Source organism: Lynx canadensis, chromosome B3, assembly GCF_007474595.2.
Source record: "Lynx canadensis isolate LIC74 chromosome B3, mLynCan4.pri.v2, whole genome shotgun sequence".
In the NCBI taxonomy this organism is placed as follows: Eukaryota; Metazoa; Chordata; class Mammalia; order Carnivora; family Felidae; genus Lynx; species Lynx canadensis.
The window spans coordinates 136,165,917-136,180,005 of record NC_044308.2 but is presented as its reverse complement, the minus strand read 5'-3'; the positions used below and the strand labels follow the sequence as shown (position 1 = coordinate 136,180,005).

The 14,089-nt window shown below is 56.0% G+C and overlaps 1 protein-coding gene across 4 annotated transcripts in view; it reads left to right on the top strand.

The window, feature by feature from the left end:
* ASB2 (ankyrin repeat and SOCS box containing 2) overlaps positions 1–14,089 on the top strand; it is a 42,491-nt gene that overhangs the window by 24,527 nt on the left and 3,875 nt on the right. For all 4 annotated transcript variants that reach the window (XM_030319861.1, XM_030319862.1, XM_030319864.1 and 1 more), the window contains 4 exons: positions 133–288; positions 2,611–2,856; positions 5,776–5,947; positions 13,507–14,071. In XM_030319861.1, coding sequence (XP_030175721.1) covers positions 133–288; positions 2,611–2,856; positions 5,776–5,947; positions 13,507–14,071 — 1,139 coding nt within the window. The remainder of the gene's footprint in view (positions 1–132; positions 289–2,610; positions 2,857–5,775; positions 5,948–13,506; positions 14,072–14,089) is intronic.

Below are 14,089 nucleotides of genomic sequence, written 5' to 3'. Positions count from 1 at the left end.
AGGATGGATGGTATATTTAGGTGGATGCCACACATGTCTGTCGTTGGAATTGGGCAGAAATTGGGGCCACCTTTGTGTTGGGAAGGTGGGAGCGTCTTCCCCCTTCACGAACTCCCTGTCTGTTCTCCCCAGCATACCCTGCAGTCATCGACCAGCGCACCCTGCAGGAGGAAACGGCCCTTTACCTGGCGACGTGCAGGGGACACCTGGACTGCCTCCAATCCCTCCTCCAGGCTGGCGCCGAGCCTGACATCTCCAACAAGTCCCGAGAGACCCCGCTCTACAAAGGTGAGCCCCCCCACAGTGGGCTTCCCTGGGGAAGGGTCCAGAGGGTAGGTGGGCAATCGGGAACATCGCTCCCAAAGTGCATAACTCCCTCCCTAGCCCCCCTTCTCCCCAGCCAGGGGTCTCCTGTGAAGGGCGGATGTCTACGGGCCACGCTACCCAAGTCCTCCTGTGGGCCCGGCACGCCGAGGAGCGCTGAGGGCCCAGAAACAAAAAGCTATGATCGGTGCCCCAGCGCCCTCCCAGCCCAGTGGGCAGCGACACACAGACAACATAAACAGCCAGGCAACAAAGAGCTGGGCATGATGCGCCCGGGAGCATCGGGGAGGGCTCTAGCGTTGGGGGTGAGCACCCACAAAAGGGGGCGTCGGAGCTGAGCTGAAACAGGAGGCTGTGTCCAGCTGGACAAGCAGAGGGAACAGCATAGGCAGAGGCAAAGAGGTATGAAGGAAAATCTGTACCCCCGGGACATTTAAAACAAACCAGAAACTTAGCCTGGCTCATTCAATACATCACCCGAGGACACCGGCATCTCTAGCAAAATCTGAATCATCGTAATAGCTGGTATTTACTGAGTGTTTACTCTGTGCCACGCACTGTTCTTCAATTTAACCCTAATATCCATCTACATAGGAGACGGGCATTACATGGGAGGTATCTCCATGTTATAGATGAGGACCTAAGGCACAGAGACATGAAATGAGGCACCCAGGATTTCACATATGCTAGCAAGGCGCAGACCTGGGATTTAAACTCAGCAAGCTAGCTGCCTCACAGTTCATATGCTGAACTATGACATTATGAAGCGTCCAGTTCACGCCCACGGGCTTAAGCAATCAGGCTTGGGTCTTGCACATACAAATGTGAGAGGGCCTTTACACTTTGAAAAACGACAGACATCCCTGCTTTCCCGTGTGACTGGTATCCAGTACCTGGAATATTCCACGGGAAGCAGGTGCCTGGCAGCTGGTAACTGGGTCCGCCGTAGACCCGAGATGGGAGTGTTTCTCAGAAGTCGTGTCTGCCCGGGCACCAGAGCCATCACCTAGAGGCCGAGCTGCCCAAAGGGAGCTTCCCGAGCACTGGGCAATTCTCAGCCGAGGCTTGGGCCCTGGTGCTGAGTGCACTTCTCCCACGTGCCAAGTACTGTGCTAGAGTGTTCCATGCACTTCCTCACCCAGTACTCTCACAAGGTCCTCTCAGGAAGGTTTTATTATCTCTGGTTGACAGGCAAGCAAACCAAGGCTTGGAGAGGTGGGGAGCTTTGCCTGGGGTCCTGTTTGAAACACTACCCAGGAAGCCCCCTTTCTCTTCTTGCCCTCACCCCTGCCTGACTCGAAGAAGTGGTCAATTTAGACAAGAGCCCAGCAGCCTCCCTGGGGATAACCCTGGACCAGAGCCAACAGTGCATTTAGGTTCTAGAAAGCAATGAGGCTTGGGGCGCCAGGGTGGCTCAGTCCGTTAAACATCCGACTTGGGCTCAGGTCATGATCTCACGGTCTATGAGTCTGAGCCCCGTGTCGGGCTCTGTGCTGACAGCTGGGAGCCTGGAGCCTGCTTCGGATTCTGCGTCTCCTTCTCTCTCTACCCCTCCCCCACTTGTGCTCTGTCTCTGTCTATCAAAAATAAATAAACATTAAAAAAAAATAAAAATAGAAAGCAATGAGGCTTAAGAGGGAGGTGTGAGCAGATCGAGAAGACTCGACAAGACTTTGTCTTGTACGCAGAAGACAGATTTTACCTCAGTTTAAGTGTGTAGCCTGAGGAAGGGCTTTGAGCGGGGCTTCTGGGACCCTCCACCTCTCCTGGCTCTGGTGATGTAGAGGACTGCAGCCTGTAGCGCTGGAGAGGGAGAGGGGTCAGGGACACCCTGGAACATTCCAAGGGACAGAGACGCTGGGCCTGATTGCCTGAGTTTGAATCCCTGTTCTGCCACTATCTGTGTGACCTTGGGCAAGTCGCTTAACGTCTCTGTGCCTCATTTTCCTCCTCTGTTGGAAGGGGGATGATAGCACCACATCCTTTACAGGTGACTGGGAGAATTATATTGGAGGGGCCCAGAAAGTGCTTTGAACAGAGTGCCTGCCACCTAATCTGTGCTGCATACACCAGCAAATATTACTGCTATGAGTAGGACTGTTATTTTAGGCGTGCATCCTGGGTAAAGTGCAGGGACTGGAACTCGGGACAGACCCAGTGGATGTCTGTTGACGGAACGTCCGGCGGACGAACGGGCGAATGGACAAATAAATGAATGAAGTCTCGGCCGGCCGGGTCCGGCCAGGGCCCTGCTGACCGCCTCGCTTCTTTGTGCCTGGGCTGCAGCCTGTGAGCGCAAGAACGCGGAGGCGGTGAGGATGCTGGTACAGTACAACGCGGACACCAATCACCGCTGCAACCGAGGCTGGACCGCTTTGCACGAGTCTGTTTCTCGCAACGACCTGGAGGTCATGGAGATCCTGGTGAGCAGAGGCGCCAAGGTGGAATCCAAGAACGCCTATGGCATCACCCCCTTGTTCGTGGCCGCCCAGAGCGGGCAGCTGGAGGCCCTGAGGTTCCTGGCCAAGTACGGTGAGTGCTAAGGGTCCCCGGGTCACGTAGCCCCCGAGGGGCAGCGCCGGGGAGGACCTCAGACGTCTAAGGGGAGGCAAGCTTAGGTCATACTCTGACCTGGGAATAGCATCCTCTTGGAGGCCCGTGTTGAGAAGGGATCTGAGGCTGTGTGGAAGCTCGGTGGGAAGCGTGTTGAGATCCACCAGCGACGCCTGCAACGAGGCACAGGCCGGGGCGGGAGGAATGGCGTGAAACACGTGCCGTCGCTAATCTAGCCCAACATCCTCATTTTACGAATGCGGAATCGGAGGCCCAGGAAGGGGAAGTGACTTATTTGCAGTCACGTAGCAAACTGGTGGTGGAACAAGCCAGACCCCGGGTCTCCTGACACTTCAACTACTCTTTCCACCCACATCACACCTCAAGGCCAGGAGGAACCTCAGACAGCATTTAGGTCACCTCCTCAGTGTACATGTGATGAAACCAAGGACCAGGATGGGCAAGTGATTTGTCCAAGGTCTCGCCGCGAAGTAGTGGAGGAGTTGGGATTTGAACCCGGGTCTTGGCACTCTCTGCCCGTGGAAAATCTTAGTCACGTTATCGGGAGAAAATAAAACAATATTGCCCGCATCGTGAACAGAAGACCCCGGGACAATGGGAGGCATTGTTCTGGCTAAAGGGTGTTGTCATTCCGTTCTTCCCCGAGAGAACCCCTTGGATTTCTTTTCTCTCTCTGTGGGAGGTGAACCTCCCTCCCTCCCAACAGAGAGGCCAGGAGCAAGCCAGACCCTCGGGCTGAGCTGAAGTAATTGGTTGAGGACCTTCTGTGTTAAGCGCGAGCACAGGATAGGCTAATGGGATTTTCTCCATAGCCGTACGAGGTGGAGAGTGTCCTCATCCCATTCAGTAGATAAGGAGACTGGGGCTCAGAGAGGTGAAATGGTTGCTCACATCAGAGCCTGGGTTCCAACCACACGCATTTGACTCCAAACTGCACGCTTCTTCACTTGGCCATGCTACCCCAGGCCTCGAGAATTACCATCGTGGGACTTTGCTCGGATAAACATCCACTTACTCAGCACGCGCCTGAGCAGTTGAGAAAACAAACCCAGGGCCCTTCCTTGCAGCCAGGGACAAATCTGGACCGACCCGCATGAGAACAAAGGAGCACGGGCGGGGTCCTGGGAGCCCAGGCAAGGAGGCTGGGCAAAGGGCAGGGTGTTCAGCCGGCAAGGGGAACCGGCCAACTCTGAACATCTGTCCAGCTCTCCTGCCGACAGTCTGAGTCAGGGTCTCGCTCCCTTTGTGGGCTGAGTCCCTTTTTAAGGCCAAATATTTTTCTTGTGAGAGCGGGCGGCTTTGCTGGCGGGGTCCAGGCTTCCAGGGAGCCTGACTTCAAGAGCTTGGACCCGTTCACTGGCTTTCCCTCAGGGTGGGGGGGCAGAACCAGCCTCTGTGCCCCAGCCCTTCCGTGCTGGAGAACCGGCCTTTGCTGAGTACCTTCTCTGTGCCCAGCACTGTGCAGGGAGATTGTCTTAGTTTGTTTGGGCCACTGTAACAGAATACCATACGCCGAGGGGCTTACAGCCTCAGGTGCTTATTTATTTCTCACGGTCCCAGAGGCTGGGAAGTCCAAGATCAAGGTGCCGGCAGATTCCGTGTCTGGTGACAGCCTGTTCCTAGTTCACAGACGGCCATCTTCTCCCTGGGTCTTCACGTGGTGGAAGGCGCAAGGCAGCTCTTTGGGGTCTCCTTTGTAAGGGGACTAGTCCCACTCACGACAACTCCACCCTCGTCACCTGGGCACCTCCCAAAGGCCCCACCTCCTAACACCATCGCGCTGGGGATCAAGTTTCCACCTGGGAATTTTGAGGGGACACAAACATCCAGTCCACAGCAGATAGTAACATGTTTTATCTTCTTAAAGCAACACTGACTGGTAGGCATTATTCTTCCTGGTCTACAGATGGGAAAAGTGTGGCCCCTAGGGGCTGCCCGAGGCCACAGGGCTTGCAAGCCCTGAAAAGAAACGGCAGCTAGTTCTCGTCTCTTTCCACTAGACCAGAAATCAGTTACCAAAATTGAAAATTACCAGAAAGCCTGAGATAAGCAGAATGCCCAGGCAGAGCAGAGCTGTGGTTAACGGATGCTTTTGACTTCGGCCCTTACTGACACTTTCCTGCTGTCTCAGCTCTCTTTCCTTCCAGAATACGGAGGGACTGGTGAAGAGACCGTACCTCTTTTCTCAGAGAAACCCATGGGGCTCTGAGAAGGAGATGGGGAAGTTGTAAATGAGGCTGATAGGGTCTGTCCCCGAGTCCTTACCTCTCAGCAGGCTGTAGTGCCCTCTTCAGAGGGGACAGGAAGCAATCCCTCTCGTATTCCTTGCGGTGGAGGGCGGAGGAGGACAAATCCCAATTAAGGCGGTTCTTGGGGTCTTTCTTTATTAGGGGGCTCTGCACTCCTAGAGCTGGGTGGCTTCCTCAGAACAGGGTCTGGATGCTTTCACATGGAGCGAGGAGGAAGAGCATGGCCTCTGCCATCAGACCAGCTGCCGGGGCTTCCGCTGTCAGACCCCCCGGGGTCCAGGTTTGGGCTCCGCACTTATGACCCCGGCGGCCTGGGGCAAGTTGCGTGGGTCCTCTGTGCTCAGTGTCCTCGTCTGCAACACGCACGTAAGAGTTGTGACTGACTGCGTGGAGTGACGCCGTGGATGCAAAGAGAGAGAGCTCCCCTACGGCAGGGTGCCTGGCGCGTAGTAAGTGCTCAGGAAATGCCGGCAGCAGCGAGGCAGCTGTTCATTTCCGAGAGCGCCCCCCCCCTCCAGTCTCAGGGTCGCAGAGTGGTTGTTACATGATCCAATGCGCCACGGCGGTTGGCACCGTGCTTGACAGTGACCGCCCTGGTCACTCCTTGATCCGCCTTCTCCTTGGCCAGGCGCCGACATCAACACGCAGGCCAGCGACTGCGCGTCCGCCCTCTACGAGGCTTGCAAGAACGAGCACGAGGATGTGGTGGAGTTTCTGCTGTCGCAGGGCGCCGATGCCAACAAGGCCAACAAGGACGGCATGCTCCCGCTGCACATCGCCTCCAAGAAGGGCAACTACAGGTCAGCCCGGGGCCCTGCCACCGATGCTCGCGGCTTCCCCGCCTCACCCACGCCGCTGGAGCGGGGGCCGCGAGCGTCCCACCCATGGGACCAGGGGGGCTCAGGAGGGGTCAGGGTGGAGGGCGCCTTCCAGGTGGAAAGGAGGAGACTCCCCAGTAGTCGGCAAGCTTGAGCGCGTCGCCTGATTAACCTTCTTCACCCTCTGACTACTGTTAACAATCCTTTCAACACATCTCCGGAGGTAGATGCCTTTACCTCCATTTCATCACACGAGGAAGCTAAGGCACAAAGAGGTCAAGTGACTTGCCCGAGGTCACACATCTTGCAGGCGGCGAGAACTGACCCGCTACAAAAGTCGCTTCTACGGGAATTGCACTCAGGGGGAAGGATAGGAGTCGGGGCCAAGGGATATTTCTGTTGGGGGTGCAAACGTAACCTCTGAGGGGGTGCCTGGCCGGCTCGTCAGTAGGGCATCCAGCTCTTGAAATTAGGGTCATGAGTTCAAGCCCCACGCCGGGCATGGAGCCTACTTAAAAAAATAAAAATGAAAAAGATAGCCTCTCAGGCCGTTAGCAAGCACGTAGGGGATACATCCAATAATCTGAATAGTGCCAATGATACAATAACACAGACAGTGCCAATGATAGTAGCTAGGCTTTATTGAGCACTTACTATCTGCTGCACACTTGGATTAAGACGAGAGAAGCTTAAGTTGTCCGGGAGTGATCTCGGGGGAGGGAAGACACACACACACGAGCTCATGACATAATGGAAGAGTGTGGAGAGCTGGGCTCCACAGCAGCCCTGGAGGAGAGGGACTCAGGGGGCCCGGAGGCAGAGGTGCGCTAGAGCTGACTCGAACCCGCTCACGGGAGCCAACTGTGCACATGGGCAGCCGAAAATTGGCCATGGTGGGAATGTTTACACCACGGAAATTGCTGGCCACAACATATCAGGGCCCCCTCTGCTCCCCATAGAGCCAGTTGTTAAACGTGCACCACCCCCAGCTGGTGGGGTCACAGAAGACTCTCCAAGGAGGCAAGAGACCCCCAGCTGCATTTGAAGGACGCCGGGGCTCGGCAGTTGCCACTCAACTAGCATTTTCCAAACTTCGTTCACAGACTTTCTTCCTCATCTCAGGCGTCTCTACCCTCATTGCTGAGTATTTTCTTCTGAAGACATGTTTACTGAAAATCTGTTTTCAGAAGGAAACATCCATCACACTACTAAATTGCTAAAGTTGCCAATTTACAACTGATTTAAAAAAAAGTTTTTACATAAAATTCCATCCCGTGTACCCCAGACGACACACTCTGGGAAACACAGCCTGCCATCAGACAGAGAGAAGAGGGGAAAACACAGACTGTGTGCGTTGGTGGGGGTGTTGGCTGTGTTTGCTGAGGCAGAGGGAGAAGGGGGTGAGAGTGACATCCCAGAGAATGAAGTGGAGACGAAGAGACGGACCCCCACAGCCCCAGGCCCTGCTGTGCAGGCCGTCTGTACCTAAGGCCACCCAAAGATGCCCTCTCCACCCAATCTGCCCCCACAGAGGAGACCCTGCCTTCTCTGGACCGCAGGGCAGGCTGCAAGTCACAGGGACCTGGGTTTGAATCCCTGCTGAAGCCATGGGGCATGTTTCTGAACCTCAGAAAGGTTTTCCTCTTCTGTAAAACGGGCGATAGTTACAGCTGCTTCATGGGGTTGCTGTTAGGACTAGTGCAATGGATATATGTGGCTTATGGAATGGAAATAAAGTGCCCAGCAGAGTGCCAGGCACACAGCAGGGACCCAGTAGGTCTGTGCTCACTCTCTCCCAGGTTGGAGGAGCCTTCAGTTTTTAGTGAAGCCAAGAGACGGGAGAAAGCACCAAGTCAGGCAGTGGTGACAGGCAAGACACGTTATTTCCCTTCTGCCCCGGGAAACAAACATGGTTTATCTTGGAGAGAGAGATCCCAAGAATGCAAGAGAAGGAAGGGGCTGGAATCTCCAGGCCCACGGGATCCCTGTACTGGCCTGTAGAGCACAGACATTCTGGGCTATTTGTTAAATGACAAATCCCAGAACCACTAAACCAGAATCTTCGGGGGTGGGGGCGGGGGCGGGGGCGGGGGGGACTGCTAAGCCTCTACCTTTGAAAAGCTCCCTGAGCCAACCAGATACAGCCCATCTACACCTTTGAGGGAATCGCTGATCTCATACAACTCCTGATTTTGTAGAGGAGAGAGATGGGAAGTGGCTTGCCAGAGAGTGGCAGGGCGGGGACTGTCCCTTGGCATCCTTCGATCACACCCAGATGCCTCAAGTGGACCCCGATGTTGGCAGTCTGGCCCCAGCTGGAGGAGAGGTTGAAGGAGCACCTAAGGATGACTAGGGAGCAAGGCGGGTCCTCTCCGGAACCACCCATATGGACAGTTTGTGTTCCCCCCAAATCTGCTTCGGATTCATGACTCTCAGAGCGATTTCCCTGGTTACCCACCCTCCATTCCCAGGCCCCATTTCCCTCTGCTCCCCAAGACTGAGAGGGGCCAGGCCCCTTTTGAGGGCTGCCCAACAAAGGTTTAAAGCCGTGTTCCCAGCAGCTTCTGCCGCAGGGCCCATGGCCAGGCAAGTCCCGGGCACTTCACTCCTTGGGGATGCGGCATTAATGGCCCTCTCCGCGCTGACCTCCCATGAGCCGCTCAGGGATTTGATGTGACATTCCATGGGCATTCCGCTCTCGGCCACCTGCCAAAACGCCCTGCCCACCTATAGCATGGAAAGCAGTGCCCAGTAGCTGGTCTCTGTGCTCGCCAGATGATGCCATCTCTGTAGAACATTTAACCAGAGGCTTTATCTTCTTTTTCATTTCCAGTTTAGCAAAGGCACCTTATGAGATTAAAGCTCAACACCAAAGATAGATTAAAAAAAAATTTTTTTTTATGTTTTTGTATTTGAGAGAGAGGGACAGACCACGAGCAGGAAAGGGAGACACAAGATCCGAAGCAGACTCCAGGCCCTGAGCTGTCGGCACAGAGCCCGACGCGGGGCTCGAACTCAAGGACGGTGAGGTCATGACCTTAGCCAAAGTTGGACACTTAACCCACTGAGCCACCCAGGCGCCCCACCAAAGACAGATCTATTAAGAAATGGTTTGTGTTGGACAAGACCAGGTGCCCCAGACATCTTTCAAACTGAATTTAGAATAGCATTAAGACCAGAGATTCTCAGTCTTGGCTACATACTGGAGCCCCACCCGCACCCCACTAAAGGGCTCTAAAAACCCTGATGTTTGGGCCTCACTCACCCCAGAGATTCTGATATAAGCCGGCTGGGCTGGGCCTTCAGGGTCTCTAAAAGCTGCCCAGACGATTTCACCGCACAGTGTGGGACAGAACCATTCTTTTAGGGTGCATTTTGTGGCTGGCATACAACTTACCTTTTGGGCCTCGCTTCTGATGCCCTTGTGTTTAACTATTCTTTCTCTTTTACTTCTAATCTCTATCACCTTTGCAAGCCACTTAAAACTTTTTTTTTTCTTTTTGGAAAAAGGGAGGATAGAGAGCATGAAATACATTAAATTAAAAGGCAGATTATAAGGCACATTCACAAGCAAGTTAGTATCCCTATTGACTAAAAGGGAACTCTGGGGCTCCTCCCTAGACCTGCTGAATCAGGCCCTGGATGGCAGGGCCCAGAAGTCTGCATCGTGGGGATCCGCTGAGCTGTTCTGAGTCCTGATGGAGAGCTGGCGGTTTGCACCCCTGCTCCAGCTCCTAGTACCTCGGGACAAGAGGTACACATCTGCCTAGAAGGGTCCCTCGCGGGCAAGAGTCCTGCTGTGCCCTTGGGAATGTCCACAGGCAGATTCCTCCACTGGTGGAGTCTTTTCTGGCTCAGCATGAGCATCACCTGGGCTCAGAGAAGAGGCAGTCTCTCCCCTCCAAAATACACACACACACACACACACACACACACACACACACGGCAGGGTCACCACAGTGCAGCCCGGTGGTTTTGGCAGCCGAGCCATCTGTGGGTGACTGGCTCCCTTGCGAAGGTCTAGTCTGCAATCAAATTACACCCAACGCTGACAAAGGTCACTCCACCGTGACCTTGTGACCCAGAATGCCTGCGTGCTGCGTGTGCAGGGCAAGTGGGCTGCAGTCACCACGGTGGTCAAGACACCAACGGCCACCGTTTATGGGGTCCCTACTACTCGAGTGATCTCATTTTATCCTGAAGACCAGCTTCAGGGAAAGGTATCAGCGAATTGTGTTTTGTAACCGGGGCAGAAGGATCCCACCTTGCTGGGTTGTTACGACGAGTGAATGCGATAAAGTCCTTAGCTCATACGGTCCATTTCCAGGATAAATGAGGTCGGTGAGTAAAGTACCTTGAATGGTGCCTGGAACAGAGCAAATGCTCAGTAATATTATTTAGGAGGGTGGGGTGCTCCCAACAATTCACAGGGGCTCCCTAAAGGGCAGCTATCATCGTCACCATCGTCATCATCACTCTTGTTGCGATTAATTACCTCCCTGTTACACACGTGGTTCAGAGAGGTTGAGTGACAGGCCTGAGATGGCCCAGCACCGACAGACGACACCGGTGGTGTAACCCAGGTCCACAGCCCCATGTGGGACCCCACACCGCCAGGGGCAGCTTGCTTTGACTAGAAGCTCTCTGCTCTGTTCCCTGTCACTGGGCTAAAATTCAGGCAGGACACTGGAACCAGGGCAGCAGCCTTGAGGACACCAGAATCCTGGGTGGGGACCCGGGGCCTGGAGAAAAGACAGTGAGGCTGTCTGGGACAGAGAAAGTTGGATTCGTTTACTGGTGGGTCCTAGAAACAAGGCGGGGGGGGGGGGGGGCGGGCAGTTATTGTGACTGGGGTCCAAGGTCACCTGCCCAGCTGCTGCTCTAGGCCTCCTTGAAATAGCCCTGAGCTGGGTCTGGTCTGGTCTCAGGGCTTAAGCTGGTGGGTGTGGCTCTTGCCCCAGGGAAGGGAGAAGGGGGGCGGGGCAGAGGGAACCTGGCCTCCCAGACACCAAAGGTTCTACTGGGCGGTGGTCAGCTTTGTTCCTCTTCATGAGGTACACTTTGAGCCCTGTGGCCCCAGGACCTGCCTGTGCGAGAAGTAGAGAGACTCAGATCAATGGGGTCACCTCCTCATCCTCCAGCCCTCTGTCCCACAACACGGGCTGGGGAAAAGGAGTGATGATTTGTGGCAGGGCCACCAACGCGGCCACTCCCTGGGGCTGGGGGAGTGAGGCATCACGGAAAGGCCTGGCCTTGGGAATTCTGGACACCTACATTCTGCCCTGGCTTTGTCATCCGCCTCCAATCCAATCTCACCCTCTTCCTCACCCCATGCCCGGGGCCTCAGTTTCACCCCCTATAAAATGGGAGGGCTGGACAGGCTGATCTCCAGACCCCGTCCTGCAGGGCATATTAGTTACTCTGCGAAGTCCTACGGAAGCGTACATTAAGATGACTTTATTGTGTTATTAAGATGACGTTTCTGGGACTGTAGGCGACGCTAGTCATGTTCCCACATTCCTGCCGCTTTCCCCTGGTTGGGCAGGGCATTGCTGGAGGCCAGCTGTGACCTGCCGGGGATGCCAGCCCCATCTGGCCAGCGGCCCCAGGGCGGTCTCTCTCGCTGTTCTCTCCCGGGCTCGGGCATGCCACGGCTGTTAGGGAGCATTTGTTGGCGATGGCTGTGGTCCAGGGCGAGGCCCCAGCCCTGCCTTTGACCAGCACCTCTACAGAGTGAGGCCAGGCCTCCTGCGCCTGCACAAATAGAAATTAGGAGGCAATTAGCCCCCCTGAGTGTGTGAATTTCCTTTTGAGGTTTTAGGGGCAGATTTTAGGCAAACACGGCGTCACTAACAATAATAATACTTTCCGCTGAGATCTTAGCAGGAGATCACTGGCATGAGATTTCCAGGAAGCCGCAAAGCCAGCATGCCAGGAGGCTGAGAGGCATGGGAACAGGCCTGGTGGCACCTGCTTGCCTCACCACGGCCACCTCCTTGGTGGCCACATGGGGCTGGGAAGTCACCTGTCAGCAAGGGTTGGATGGATTGGGGTCAGTGGCGGAAGCTCGTTCTTGCAGGTGGCAGTGGTCTAGGGGAAGAGAGTAATACAAGGGGTCAAGAGCCCCCAGAATTGCTTTACTACCTTTGATGAGTTGCCTCCTCTCTCTGAATCACATCTGTCAAAAGGAAGGTCACAGACCTGCTCAGGCTACCCCACGGGGCTGCAGTGAAGGTAAACTGGGGCAGGCAAGTCAATGCGCGGGGACGCCAAACTCTGTGACCTATCAGCTGTCACCCTGCCTGCGACACAAGACGTACGGCAGGGGTCGAGAGTGTGGCCTGGGGAATCAGACTGCCTAGGTTCAAACCCTGGCTCCGTCACTGACTGGCTGTGTGTTCTTGTGCAAGTCACATACCCTCTCTGGGCTTCTGTTTCCTCATCTGTAAACTAAGATAGCACACGTACTAGCTCACAGGGCTACTGGGAAGATATAATAGATGAATGCAGATGAAATGTTAAGAGCAGTGTCTGATTCAGGAGAGCAAAGCCAGGGATCACAGGAATCTCCAGCCTCAGCAGTACCTGACCAACCCTCTCCAGGCCACAGGCAAGGCAGACAGCCTGGGAGAGACTCGAGTTAGGCTTCAGGGAAAGAGGTGTTGAGACTCACAGGAGAGGGGAAGGGACTCTGTGGTCACCAAGGGCTGACCGGGGCCGAGCGCAGGAATGGTCCACGCCAAATACATTCATCCGCTCCTGTCCCCCAGGACCTGGCGGCTCCACAGAGATGCAGGACGGCGCAGCCCTGGGGCAGGAAGGGGGTACATTTCTTGGTTTGCCTTTCCCGATATACGGCCTGGACAAGTCCGTCAACCTCTCTGTGCCTCCAGCTTTCTCATCAGCACAATGGGAATGATGAGACGGACTTTATGGGTTGTGGAAAAGATTAAACCAAACTGTGTTTGTAAATCCTTTAGTTGTCTCCTGGGACGCTGTGAGCTCTCGGATATGACTGTCACTGTCCCCCTATTCCCCCGCCCCACCCAGGCAGGGCAGGTGCCAAACTTCTAGCTCCAAATTTCACTACGGGCTCCACTGCCTCCTGCATCAGGTCTGTGGGCCTTCCGGTCCATTCCTTCAGGGAATGAGTTGGGAATGGGGAACACTCTTTACCCTGAAATAAGTCAGCAGGAAATTCTTGAAACCACAGGCCAGTCGGGCTGAGGTCTTTCAGAACTAGGACTTCGGAGGCCACGGGCTCTGAGAGTGAAGCCTAGCTCCACCCCTTCCTGGTTCTGTGACTTCGGGAAGGTGGTCGAAGCTCTCGGAGCCTCAGTTTCCCTGATCTGCAAAGCGGGGATAGCCGCAGGCCCGTCCTTCCCAAAGCGGTCATTGTGGGACCGGCTGGCTCCCCGGCGCCCCCCGCTGGTGGGCCACTGCCTCCTCACACGGTAGTCCCCAGCGGCCCGGCCTGGACCCTCGGCGCCCCCTGCCGGCCGGGCCGCCCCGTGACCCCGGCTTGCCCGCCCCACCCGCAGGATCGTGCAGATGCTGCTGCCGGTGACCAGCCGCACGCGCGTGCGCCGGAGCGGCATCAGCCCGCTGCACCTGGCGGCCGAGCGCAACCACGACGCGGTGCTCGAGGCGCTGCTGGGCGCGCGCTTCGACGTGAACGCGCCGCTGGCGCCCGAGCGCGCGCGCCTCTACGAGGACCGCCGCAGCTCCGCGCTCTACTTCGCCGTGGTCAACAACAACGTGTACGCCACCGAGCTGCTGCTGCTCGCCGGCGCCGACCCCAACCGCGACGTCATCAGCCCCCTGCTCGTGGCCATCCGCCACGGCTGCCTGCGCACCATGCAGCTGCTGCTGGACCACGGCGCCAACATCGACGCCTACATCGCCACGCACCCCACCGCCTTCCCCGCCACCATCATGTTCGCCATGAAGTACCTGTCGCTGCTCAAGTTCCTCATGGACCTCGGCTGCGACGGCGAGCCCTGCTTCTCGTGCCTGTACGGCAACGGCCCGCACCCGCCCGTCCCGCCGCCCTCCAGCCGCTTCAGCGACGCGCCCGCCACGGATAAGGCGCCCGGCGTGGTGCAGGTAGGCGGGGGCGCGCTT